This window comes from Haemaphysalis longicornis, unplaced genomic scaffold (assembly GCF_048455015.1).
Source record: "Haemaphysalis longicornis isolate Haplotype H1 unplaced genomic scaffold, Haemaphysalis longicornis Haplotype H1 scaffold_41, whole genome shotgun sequence".
NCBI lineage: Eukaryota > Metazoa > Arthropoda > Arachnida > Ixodida > Ixodidae > Haemaphysalis > Haemaphysalis longicornis.
In genome coordinates, this window is record NW_027526365.1 from 897,964 (window position 1) to 911,665 (window position 13,702).

General features: G+C 44.6%; 1 protein-coding gene across 1 annotated transcript in view; it reads right to left on the reverse strand.

Moving 5' to 3' along the window:
• Positions 1 to 3,180: 3,180 nt before the first annotated feature.
• The window catches only part of LOC144137581 (uncharacterized), a 130,907-nt gene continuing 120,385 nt past the window's right edge, over positions 3,181 to 13,702 (reverse strand). The window contains exons 5-6 of the mRNA XM_077669503.1: positions 3,292 to 3,326; positions 3,181 to 3,215 (exon numbers count right to left, since the gene is read on the reverse strand). Of these exons, the coding sequence (XP_077525629.1) occupies positions 3,181 to 3,215; positions 3,292 to 3,326 (70 nt within the window). The remainder of the gene's footprint in view (positions 3,216 to 3,291; positions 3,327 to 13,702) is intronic.

Below are 13,702 nucleotides of genomic sequence, written 5' to 3' on the forward strand. Positions count from 1 at the left end.
ACCGGTAACAAGGATTAACTACCGACCGCCTTCAGCGGCAAGGTCAAGAATGCAAGCCGGGCCCATTAGTGTATCTGACCCTGTCGAGGATAGCACCGCAAGATCGTGCAGCGCTGCACACACTTTCCACGGGGGACAATGAGGACGCTGTTAAACCTCCAGCTCCAAGCTACAACCTTAGGAAATGCCCTGGATCGGCCGCCGAGTGCAGAGTGATTGATGTTGTTGTTGTTGTTGGTCCATTGATGTGCTGGCCTCGAGCCCCAGCCGACTTCCTCTTCCTCAGGTGCCGCAACACTAAAATCCAAAGAATTCTTAAAAGTCAGGAAAATTGTAGACACGCGCGTACGCCATGACCTTCATGTTCATACACTTCAAACATATAAGCTAGAAGGTATTGTACCCAAAGGGCTTCGTATTTCACTGCCTCCTTCCATGAAGAACCTATCTAATGAGAATGTAGAAAATGGATTCGAATACTACAAGCCGCTTCTCTAGAACTACTCCAGGTCACAATAGAGCACTCTCAAAAAATGTTAACGTCACATGTGGGAGAGGAACGTCGAGTCCGGGAAAGTGCCTTACTTTCAGCGTCGGAACTCGAGGAGCTGAATATGTTGGTGGCCAAAAATACCTTCGAGGTTTCAAAAACAAAGTTAAAAAAACTCGCAAGAGATAACGTCCCTGGGCATAGCGGGTCGTATGCGAGGGGCGTCAGACAACAACCGTGTCTGCCTCTTCTGGATGCGGTTGACCGCGAGGGGGGTGTTGACAGCATGCCAGGGGAAACGCTGATAGGGGTTGAATGCGGCGACGGGGGCGGACAATTCATTAATTTATCGAAGATTATATTAGGTGCCACTAAGATATCTGTTCTGTCCCGGGGTCTCACATTTTGCCCGAGCAACGGGAAGTACTCAGAATTAAGGCTCCCGAAAGATTTAGATAATTTTTCCCGTACTCTGCGTTTGCAAAGAGTACTTCTTCGATAGAAGTGATGGGGAGAACGCTAAACCTTCTTTCGTCGCCAAGCACCACTGGACCCCCAGTGCACAAAGGGAGGACAATCTCGACTTGTATATTCGTGCCATCCAAAGAGACGTTTTCCAGGCATACCAATCACGCCGAACCCGTCATCACAACATCACAAAAAACGAACAGGATGCTCTCAATGCATTGAGTAGCTGACAGGACATTGTAATCAAACCAGCTGACAAAGGAGGGGGGATTGTTATTCTCGACCGGAATGATTGCGTCAAAGAAGGGGATCGGCCATTAGGCGACCGGAAATTCTATAGGCCCCTTCTATCAGACCCGACTAAAGAACAGCAAAAAATTCTAAATAACGTGCTGGAGCAACTTGCGGGGGCTCGAGAAATTGATAGGAAACTTGCCACGGCACTAACATCGGCCCACACAGTGGTCGGCTGCTTTTACATGCTTCCAAAATTACACGAAACTAGAAATCCCGGCCTCCCAATTATATCGGGAATAGGCACCATCACAGAGCCAATTTCAAGTTATGTAGATTACCTCATTCGCGATATACCCCCTCAATTTCCATCATACTTATGGGACACAAACCATTTTCTCCAAGAAATCGAGGGCATGGTTCTGCCGGACGGTGCATTTCTCGTAACATTGGACGTGAACTCCCTTTATACCAACATTCCGCACAGCGATGGCATCAATGCCCTCATTCAGTCGTACAACGAACACCGCGAAGAAGACTCTCCCAGCCCGAAGGTTTTTGAGGTATTAACGCGTCTCGTATTAGAACTCAGCAGTTTTGAATTTGAAAACAAATACTTTCACCAAACAAGTGTTACTGCGATGGGAACAAAAATGGCCCCCAATTATGCCACCATACTTATGCACAATATTGAAACCAAATTCCTTTCTACTTCAGACAGTTCACCTGCACTGTACAAGCGATTCCTTGACGACATTTTCATTATCTGGACGGACACTAAGCAACGACTTATTGTCTTTATAAAAGAATTCAACACAGTTCATCCTAATATCACATTCACCTGCGAGTACTCTCGCGCCGAAATTAGTTTCTTGGACGTTCAGGTTCATAGAGACCGCCTAGAGAAACCTAGAGACCGCCAGCAGTACCAGCACTTCAACAGCTGCCACCCACGCCATTGCAGAACGGCTATCCCTTATTCCCAGGCACATAGTTTCAGAAGAATTTGCTCCAGCGATGAAGACTTTCGTTAGAACTCCAGCCGAATGCGGGGCGTCCTCGTCAAACAGCGTTACCCGCCGGCCCTTGTTATATATATATATATATATATATATATATATATATATATATATATATATATATATATATATATATTTATATATATATAATTCAGGGAGTAGTAGAACTTTGAAGATGGTAGAGAACACAAGAGAAGAAAAACTTCGAACAAGGTAAAAGCACGATTGTGGCCTACGTTTTAGCAAAGAGAACTTGCTTTCCTCAGGGCTTGCTTTCCTATATATATATATATATATATATATATATATATATATATATATATATATATATATATATATATATATATATATATATATATATATATATATATATATATATATATATCGTCGGCGTCGGCGGCGAAATTTTGCCCCGTTCTCACGCCTTCTTCTTGACAGATTTCCGGGTGGCCTCGCCGTTCGACCGAGTTCCTGGCTTCTACCTCGCCGAACCTACTCCGGTAGGCGTGAATTTTCTTCGCAACTTCTGGATTTCCTGGATTTGCTGTCCGACCGAGTTTTGGCGTCTTCTGGGGCCTGCTGTACCTGCTGATGCAAAGAGACTCTTGATGCGCTTTTCGTCGACGAAGCTGCGCATCGCCTTTCATCTGGCTGCAGTTCTGCGCATCACCTGACCAGTCCCGCTTCGGCCTGGCTATATCAGCGGGTGTTTCCCATTCCCCCTTCGCAGTCGGCGGCGAAATTTTGCCCCGTTCTCACGCCTTCTTCTTGACAGGTAATAATTGGTGCCTTCTACATTAGGCTTTAATTCATTTTTCTGTTTGCCGCCGACTGCACCCTTGCTGTGTGATTTTTGACTCGTTTGTTCGCAATGACAGGAGATGAAATGTGTATTGCGTGCCAGAATGCTCTGCCCGATGACGGCAGATTCATGAAATGCTCGGACTGTAATTACTTCTATCACCTCGGTCAGAACTGCTCGGGCATTGCACCAAACACGTTCACTACGATGGGTCAAGGAAAAAGGGACGTGTGGGTTTGCAAGACCTGTAGAGCGAGTAAGAAACGCCAGGTTCCCACCTCCCAGTCGGATGGGGTTGCTGAGGTTGAGCGGCCTGAGTCGGAGTCCGCGGTGCTTTCAGAGCTGCGGAGCATAAGAAAGAGCCTAGAAATGTTACCAGCACTCCATGAGAAAGTTGATTCCTTGTTGCCTCTTAAAGGGGAATTCGCTGGTTTATCTGCGAAAGTCCACGACTTGGAAGGTTCAGTTTCTTTCATGTCTTCGCAATATGACACGGTCCTTGCTCAGAGTAAGGGCTGTCATGAACAAGTCTCCCGGTGTTCTAAGGAGGTCGATGACTTGAAAACTGTTGTCCATGAACAAGCAGCCCAGATAGAACGTCTGCACGATCAACTGAACGACACTGAACAATACAGTCGGAGGGCAAACCTAGAGATCCATGGGATGCCGGTTGAGCAGGAAGAGGACTTGCAGCAGAAACTCTCTCATCTCGCTGATAAACTGAACTTATCACATTTTTCCGCTTCTGATATGCTCAGCGTGCACAGGCTTCCCAGCAAACGTGACACAACGCCTACCATTCTTGTTCGGTTTGTGTCCGTCCGCTGCACGGAAATGTGGTTGGGAGCACGCGGCCAACTACGCGTGTTACATCAGTCAGGCGCGTTGCCGAAATTGTTTTTCAATGAAAACTTGACCAAGCGGAACCGTGACTTGTTCTGGTACGCCAGAACGGCAGCTACAGCTAACGACTACAATTTCTGTTGGGTCAAGAGCGGCAAAATCTACGCAAAAAAAACCGAGAACGCGCCCCTCCTCCGAATTGTCAAAATCGCTCACATTGCTAAAATTGCCTAACGGACATGTCAGTTCACTTCCTTGAATTTTCCGACTTGAACGCATTTCGGCACTCCTTAAGTAATAGGTCTGAGCAGGATCTAATAATTGTTAACATTAATATTCGCAGTCTTCGAAAATACTGGGACGAATTCAGCAGTCTTGCAGAATCCGCAGCTGATTTCGTTGATATTTTTGTTCTTACTGAAATAAATATCAACACACCTACTGGTTTTTTTGAATTGCAGGGTTTCAGCTCGCATTTTTTCACTCGTTCATTTCGTCGAGGGGGCGGCATTGCCATTTTCATTCGCCAGCACTTTGTAGTGACACCTCTGGTTGCAACTTTGGCACATGCAGAATTATTAACCGTTAAGGTAGCTTACGGTAGTATTTCAATGGTGCTATTAGCAATTTATCGCCCTCCCTCTAATAGTATTGCCAGATTTTTAATTGAATTAGATACCTTACTTAAACGTTTTGGTGCAGTTGATCAATTGTGCTTAACGGGGGATTTGAATATAAATTTACTACAGCCCGCCCAATCTACAGTGGCAGATTATTTGGGAGTGCTTTGTTCGTCTGGCCTTGAAAGTTTAGTCAATTTCGTCACTCACGAAGAGGTTGTCCGCGGGAAACTGGTTCAATCTTGTTTAGATCATATCGCTTTAAGGGCCGAAAATTGCTCTTTTTCGTCTTGTTTCATCGCTCAAAGGTTGGCGGACCATTACATTGTGGCATGTCGGATATCTGATAGTTCTTCTGCTCCTACTTATCAGCTAGACAGGGTACCGGTTTGTCAAGATATCCGTTTTTCTTTCGTAAATAAAATTATGTTTGACCGCTTGATCTCTAATTTCGACTGGTCGTCTCTCATAGCGGATAAACCGTCTCCTGGAACCGTGTACGCAAGCTTATGCGAGCATCTCAAACGGTTCCAGGTTTCAAGTACTGTTTCCGTGATTAGGAAGCGGCGTAAAGATTACAGTTGGCTAACCGCGGGCGTCATGCAAGCTATTTCGTATAGGGATTGCCTATGGAAGCGTGTAAAGCGCGCACCTAAAGATGAGGCTCTGCGCGCGCAATACAAAAGTGCTCGCAACAGAGTTGTGGCTCTTTTAAGATCTGCCAAGCGTGCACATTTCTTTTAGAAATTCAGCCAGTGCGCAAAAAATCCAGCGAAGACATGGCATTTAATTAACAGCTTGCGTGGAAAGACTAGTAATCCCCCGGTCTTTAAAGCTTTTTCGGATTGTGCGGAAACTGTGGCGGACGCTTTTAACCATGCATTCCGTATCACTCCTGATAATACTTCACCTTTACTTGATTCTTGCTCGCTGGATAAATCTGTTCCTTCTTCGGCGTTTCTGCCTTGCATCTCTAAATCCGAGCTGAGATCCATACTGTTCAGTTTCCGGACTAATAAGCCTCCGGGTTATGATGGAATAAGGGTAGAGACGCTTTGTAGGAACTTCGACGTTTTATCGGACGTTCTTCTTTTCATTCTTAATGGATTTATTTGGCGCAGACATTTCTAACAATTTAAAAACTGCTGTCGTTAAGCCTCTCTATAAAGGAGGTCCCAAGGATAAAGTCGACTCGTACAGGCCCATATCAATACTCCCCATTCTTTCTCAAATTCTGGAAAAATACCTTTTACAAATTATGTCTTCTTTTCTGGAAAAATTTTCGGTTATGTCGCCTCGGCAGTATGGTTTCGTGTCTGGCCGTGGCACAATTGCTCTATTAGAAGAATTTGCTGATGACCTGTTCAATTCTGTTGATAATAACTTATTTGCATGTGCTTTATTTATTGATATTTCTAAAGCTTTCGATTCTGTGTGTCATAATCTATTGCTAAGGAAACTCTACTTATTGGGATTCCGTGGCCCGTTCTTTGCTCTTTTGTATAACTATCTCTCGGAGCGCTCTCAGGTTGTTGCTAGTGATGATAATTTTCATTTCAGTAGACCACTATCTCTATTTGCTGGTGTTCCACAAGGTTCCATTTTGTCGCCCTTGCTTTTTAACATTTACATGAATGATTTTTCTATGTCAATTTCTAAATGTATAGTTTACCAGTACGCTGATGACACAGTCTTGGTTGCTAAACATGTGAATTATGAAAAGGCGATAAACATGCTTCAAAATGACATTTGTAATGCTGTGCATTGGTTCTCCGAAAATTGCCTTAAAATCAATTCCCGTAAAACAAAACTAATCTGTTTCCGTAATCCGTTGAAAACTACTGTGATTAACGCTCCTGTTTATATTCATGATCACCAGTGCACCACCTGCGAGTGTGCAGTTGTAAATTATGTTGATTCTATTAAATATTTAGGCATTACTTTTGATTCCGCTCTCTCTTGGCATGAACATTTAGCGTATATTTGTGGGAAGCTCCGAAGTGTGGCTTGTGTGCTTTACAACATTAAATCGTTCGTTCCCTTTCACATCAAGAAAAGCATTGCGCATGCCCTCGCCTATAGTGTACTAAGGTATGGGATAACCATTTTTTATTTTTGTTCATCCCGTTGGAAAGTTCGCGTGAACAGCCTATTGAAAAATATATTGATGTCTATCACTTATGGATTGCCGTTGACAGATGTGCAGGATATCTTCAAAACTTTTAATTTGCCGTCATTTGATGCTTTATTTATTGATACAGTGGTTGTTAAACATTTTTGGTTGCCTGATTTTAAGCATGAAGTCAAGCCTGCCCGGCCTGTAAGAAATCAGCCCCGCTTTTCAGTCCCCCGCTCCCGTACGTCGTATGGTATGGCACGTAGAAGTGTTTATGTCCCAAAATTATTTAATGATTTACCCCAAGAAGTCCTTGCTGCACAATCAAAACAACAACTTAAAAAAGCCCTGTTGACCTTTTGTTAATTCATGTGCCTGACATTTTGTTTGACATATACAAGTATATATGCGTCTTGTATTTATGGAAGTGCGTACTAATGTGGATTCTGATATCTTTGCTGTGAGGATTTTGTTATGTTCTGCTTACGCTCTGTTTAGTCAATTGATTTCGTAAATATTGTTGTTCGCATGTTGGTATTTCCATGTACTCTATTGCCTTCTTTTTTCGCTTCGCCGGCTTGCCAGGCCTAGTCACACAAGCCTATATTGGCTTCGACAGGCCTGCCATTTTACTTTGTAAAGAGAAGGACAATAAAGAATATTATTAATTATTATTATTATTATTATTATTATTATATATATATATATATATATATATATATATATATATATATATATATATATATATGTATATATATATATATATATATATATATATATATATATAATATATATAAATATATATATATATATATATATATATATATATATATATACTTTGATTGCGAGAAGGGCTGTCTTTGGTTGCCGTAGCAAATAGTAAAAAATCGGTATAGCTTCTAACAAAACTGTTTATTGGTCGACGTTTCGATCGGATGCCGATCTTTCTCACGACCTTGAGAAAGATCGGCATCCGATCGAAACGTCGACCAATAAACAGTTTTGTTAGAAGCTATACCCATTTTTACTATAATATATATATATATATATATATATATATATATATATATATAATATATATATACCTTAAGTAAAGAGTCGGATACACAGCAAGAACAATAACAAACAATGTTTACTTACGTAGCGGCAACGGGACTTGCCTTCATCAGAGTAAAGTTACATGATTTTGCTGTCGCAAACATTTTGAACGCATTTCTTATATAGGTTTGCATAAAACTGTAAGAAGGAGCGGAAAATGTTTCGGAAATGGAAAGTGGGCATACAGTCAGGCTACGCCTATGTCACAACAACAACAAAAAAAAAGTGGGGGGGCGGAGCGGAGAGCGAGAGAGATAAAGGGGTCGTGTTAACAAAGCAGCGTTCAAGGTTGCACCATGACGGAGCAACGTATGGAGCGTTGGTTGCAAGTTCAGAGAATGCGGGAAACTGGACAATCGCGGTTTCAAAAGAAAGGGAAGAGTGTACAGTAAGGTATACAGTGGCTGGGATGACTAGTTGAGGTGGAAGCGAAGATGGGTGTGCATCCCGCGGGTAAAGAGAATAGATACGGGGCACAAAAGAGCATTTCACAGAAGCTAGCAACTGAACACGAAATAGGTAGGGTCTATAGATCACAAAGGGTTAAACATTCTTAAGTGGTAGTGGGAACGAGGTCTCCTTCCCCAGGACAAATGGCATTGTTTAGCCGCATTAGGCTAATAAAGCTGCTGTATTAGGAGAGTTTCTGCGAATTCTGATGGCAAACTCGAGAGTAGGAATAATGAACACAGTTATAAAAATTATGAAGCCGCTAATTTTAATCCAGGGATAAGCACGTTAGTTTTCCATAACTTTCATTAATTCCAAGTGTGGCTGACCCAAACTTATAAATGAGATAAGATTCCCGAACCTCGTGGTCGTGGGGCGTTTTGAAGGCGGATTCTAAAATCGTTGCTTTAAGATGTTCAAATGCATGCCCGGGACTGTTCACATGTCTTGACAGGGGCAGATAAGGGCAGCTTTTTGCATGAGAGCGGTGATTATTGAACCGTATTCGGAAGGGCGTTTCAGTTTGGCCGATATATTGTTGCCTACAACCAGTGCACTCTAGAAGATATACGACATTAGCGGAGTCACAGTTAAAGTTACCTTTTATATTTACGTAGTAGTCTGAAGCCGTGCTGGTGGCGCGCTGTGTAGTGGTCATGTGTGGGCATACTTTACATCAGGGTTTATTGCAGGGCATGCAGCCAGTAGTTGCCGGTCGGTTGATACGCGAGTTAGTAAGAAAGTCACCTAAATTCTTATTACGCCGGTAGACAACGCGTGGTGGTTCGGGGAATATGCTTTTTAAGCGGTCACTTTGCATTAGGATATTGTGATGTTTTTTTTAGCACGGTTGACACTCTTGGAGCGGAGGATGAGTGGGTTAAAACTAAGTTAGTTTGAGGGTTCCCGTTGGGGGCTTTTTTCTTACAGATTTCGTTACGGTCTAATTGGTTGGCTCGCACAATAGCGTCTTCGATAACTTTTTCCGGGTATTTTTCATTCAGGAGGGCGGTCTCGAGTTCTCGACAGTTTGAGTCAAAGTCGGCTTGGTTTGAGCAAATTCTCCTAAATCGGTGGGCTTGGCTGTAAGGTATTGCTGTCTTGCAGTGTCTGACATGGCTACTTCGAAAGTGCAAATACTGCCGCGTGTCTGTCGGTTTTCTATACAGTTTAGTTTGAAGCCGACCTTGCAAGGTTGATGATGATGATGGTTTGATTTTATTGGCGCAAGGCCGACATGGGCAAAGAGCGCCAAACACAAAGTGATTTGGTGAGGAGGGAACAAGAAATAAAATCAGTTAAAAGCTATGAGCATGGCTGGTGTAAAGGGCCAGGGTGAAGAACAAGAGTGGTTAAAAATAAATAAGGTGGCTGGTGTATAGGACCAGGGGTAAAAGCTATGGGTGGTATGAGATGAGTTGTAAAAAGTGAACTTCTGATAGGAACTGAAAGGTGCGTTGAACAGAAAACATGGCATCGTCTCCTAAGAAGTATGACGGGTGTGGTGGAATATGTCGTGTGTGTAGTTGAGGGAAGTGTTTGCGTCGTGTAGTGTCGAGTGCCTTACATTGTATGAGAATGTTCATCACAGATAGGGCCTCTCCGTACCTGCTGCAAAGAGGTCTTGGAGATCCAGTGAGCAGGTGCGAGTGCGTTGCATGAGTGTGCCCTATCCGTAATCTAGCCAAGGCGACTTCTGTGTATCTATTGCGTGTATCGGAGGTGTACGGTCCCAAGTGTGGTTTTATTACGTGTAACTTGTTGTCTGTCTGTTCGCTCCAATGTGTTTGCCATGTTTTGCGAAGTTGTTGTTTGATGTGTGGTTTCACGTCGGTGTAGGGTAATGTGGTGATGTCTACTGCATTCGAGAGTGTAGCAGCAGCGGCCATTCGATCCGCGGCTTCGTTCCCGGCTATACCACAGTGGCCAGGGACCCAGCAAAGGACGAGTTCAAATTTGTGGACATACACCGACATAATACCTTTGATGATAAGATTTACGACGTGATTTTTTGAAGACTTTGTAGAAGACAATGCCCGCACAACACTGAGGGAGTCTGTATAGATAATGGATCGTGGGATGTGACTTTGAAGGACATGATTAACAACAAGAAGTACACCATAAGCCTCTGCCGTAAAGATACTGGTATTACTGTTAAGAATTCTAGTGACACTAAGGCCGGGCCCAAGCGCAGCGCAGGACACAGAGGTGGAAGTCTTAGAGGCATCCGTATAAAATTCAGAATAATGATACTTCTCCTGCAAATACAAGAAGTGCTGCTGAATTGCACATGTGGGAGCTCGGTTTTTATCTACATGTGTGAAAGATGTGTCGCATGACACAGGGCGGAGATGCCATGGTGCTATGAAATCTGTTACGGAACTTTGGATGGTGTCTAAAAAGGAGAGAGCAAGCTCTGACGCTTCCTCTCTAACTCTGTAAGAGAAGGGCGCAGAGAACGATGGTCGGTTTAGGAGTAGTGCAGTCATGGAGGTATCATGAAAAACTGATTTAAAAGGATGGTGAGGCATGGATGAAATTTTAAAAGCATAAAGGAGGTCTGTGTATGCTCGCTGACGTTGTAGGTTCCATTTGTTGCACTCTACATACAGACTTTCGACTGGACTAGTCCGAAAGGCACCGCAGGACAAGCGGAGCCCTAGATGAAGCACAGGGTCCAGCATTCTGAGGGATGTTTTAGTGGCTGACCCATAGACAACGCTACCATAGTCCAGTCGTGAACCTATCAAGCTGGTAAAAACACGTAAAAGAAGTTGTTTGTCAGCACCAAAAGAGATGTGCGACAGAACCTTCAGGATATTCATTGTTTTTAAGCATTTATGTTTTAGTTGTTTTATGTGTGGGATGAATGTGAGCTTTTCGTCAGAGATTATACCTAAAAACTTGTGTTCCTTTTTGACAGGAATAGAGACACCGTGGAGTCGAATGTCTGGATCCGGCCGAATGCCACGCCTCTTGGAAAACAGAACACAAGTGCACTTTCCTGGATTAAATTTAAAACCGTTGCTATCTGCCCAGCCGGCTAGCTTGTTCACACCAAGCTGGACTTGGCGCTCGCAGACAGACAGGTTACAAGACTTAAAGGATAATTGAACGTCGTCTACATAAATGGAGGAGGAAATCGATGGTGGTAGCGCCTTACGAAGAGAATTCATTTGTACAATAAAAAGGGTGCAACTTAAAACTCCACCTTGCGGCACGCCGTTTTCCTGCACATGAACCCTAGAAAGTGCAGTTCCAACTCGCACGCGAAACGTTCTTTCAGACAGGTAACTGGCAAGCGTGTTCATCATGTTACCCGACATGCCAAAGGACGTCAAGTCGCTAAGGATGCCGTACCGCCAAGCAGTATCGTACGCCTTTTCAAGATCAACGAAGACCGTCATGCAGTACTGCTTGTGGAGGAAAGCATCTTTGATATAAGACTCTAACGCAACGAGTTGATCGTTGGTAGATCGCCCCGCCCTGAAGCCCGCCTGGCAGCTCTCGAGAAGACCATTGTACTCTAAGAAGTACACAAGTCTCCTGTTTATCATCTTCTCGAAGAGCTTACACAGGCAGGCTGTCAGGGCAATGGGGCGATAACTGGCAGGAGAGGAAGGGTCCTTCCCTTCCTTTAGGACAGCCACTACTATGGCCTCTTTCCAAGAGCGAGGAATGTGCCCCGAAAGCCATATTTTGTTGTATAGGTGTAGGAGTGTTTCAAGGGTGTCTGAGTGTAAGAATTGTATCATTGTGTAAGTAATCTTATCTGCACCTGGAGCTGAAGGTTTACATGTGGTCAAAGCAGCCTTCAGCTCATAAATTGAAAAAGGAGAGTTGTAAGAAGTGTGCGACTTATTGCTATCACGCAGTGACTTCTTCTCCGCAGATGTTTTGTGTTTCATGAAAGTGTTCGTGTAGTGTGCTGAACTGGACACGTGTTCGAAGCGTTGTGCAAGCGTGTTAGCCTGGTCTTCCAGTGTGTCCCCTGTTGTACTAACCAGGGGCAGGCTGTGTGTCTGTTGTCCTTTGAGCTTGCGTATACGTGTCCAGACTTTGTGTGTGTCCGTGTATGAATTAATGGATGTCAAGAAGGTGTGCCAACTCTCTCGTTTCGCCTCACGGCGCACACGTTTTCCTAACGCCTTGTCCCGTTTGAACAAAATGAGGTTTCCCGACGTGGGGTACCGACGAAGGACACCCCACGCCTTGTTCTGGGCCTCTCGCGCCCGCCTACAGTCCTCATTCCACCACGGCCTCCGCTGGTTGCGCGGGGAACCAGAGGCGTGGGGAATGGACTTTTCGGCGGCGTCGAGGATGTGCGCCGTGAGGAGTTGCGTAGCTTCTTCAACGTGAAGGTGTCCTATGGATGTGTGGTGTAGTTTGGATGTCTCTGTAAATGTGTTCCAGTTAGCTCGTGCTTCATTGAACCTATTATGGGAAGATGGACTGCTCGGGCCTTTACCTATATACGTTAATGAAGTGGGGAAATGGTCACTGCCATAGTTGCACAGGTGAAGGTAGTAGAGTCACAGTTTTCAGAAGGGTGGTCATGTGCGGCGCATTTCGCGCAGGTCGTTTTGCCGCGACAAGAAGTTGTAGCGTGCCCGAATCGCTGGCACTTGTAGCAGCGGCGCGGGTTAGGTATGTACGGACGTACACCACACCTAATGAAGCCAGCATTGATGTGCTCAGGAAGTTTTGATTTGTTGAATGTCAGGATTATATGCTTTGTGGGGATTTCCTTAGTGTCTCGTCTGATGGTGATACGCCTCACTGCAGTTACACCCTGATCTTTCAGGCCTTCCAACAGATCAGCTTCGGTCTCATTCAACAAATCGGTCTCCGAGATCACACCCTGAGAGCTGTTGAGGCTGCGATGGGGAGTGACTCGGATGGCCAGATCTGCCATGCAGGTTTGCGACAGGAGGTTAGTGGCTTGTTGCTGCGTCTTGACATTGACTAGGACTTCACCCGTACGGAGTTTCTTAGCATCGAACGATTTTCCGAGGATGCCTTCAAGGAACTTAGTGATCAGGAATACGGACATTGAAGAAACAGGGTTTGTTTTGTCAACTGCCTCGATAACCAAGAATCGAGGATAGTTGTCAGGTTTCGGACTGTGGATTGTTGGAAGGGATGGAAAAGAAACTTCGGTGCGGCCCCTTTTCGCGGGCCGGTCACGTCTAGGGGGGGGGGGTTTGATTTATCCATATGGCATAGGAAAAAGCAGGGAGACGGGGGTACTTTCTTCTTTCACCTTACCCTGGTAGTCAAAGAGGTCCCGGAGCTCCCTGCCTGGTGAACAGACAGGGAGCCCATCCGCCGGAGCTTGACCTGGGCTCCGACGGCCACCGTTCGTGGTTTCTAACCCTCCACCTATAAACACATCGCCACGGTTGGATCCAGCCTATGTTTGGGGGCTCGGGGTCCGCGGTATCGCCAGTACCGTCCCCAAGATTGGAAGGTAGTAACGGTGACGTCCAGAACGTTTACACTGTGTTCCGAATAGGAATGAGCAAGGGAAATACTAGGATGGGCTAGATTAAATGCCTCAAT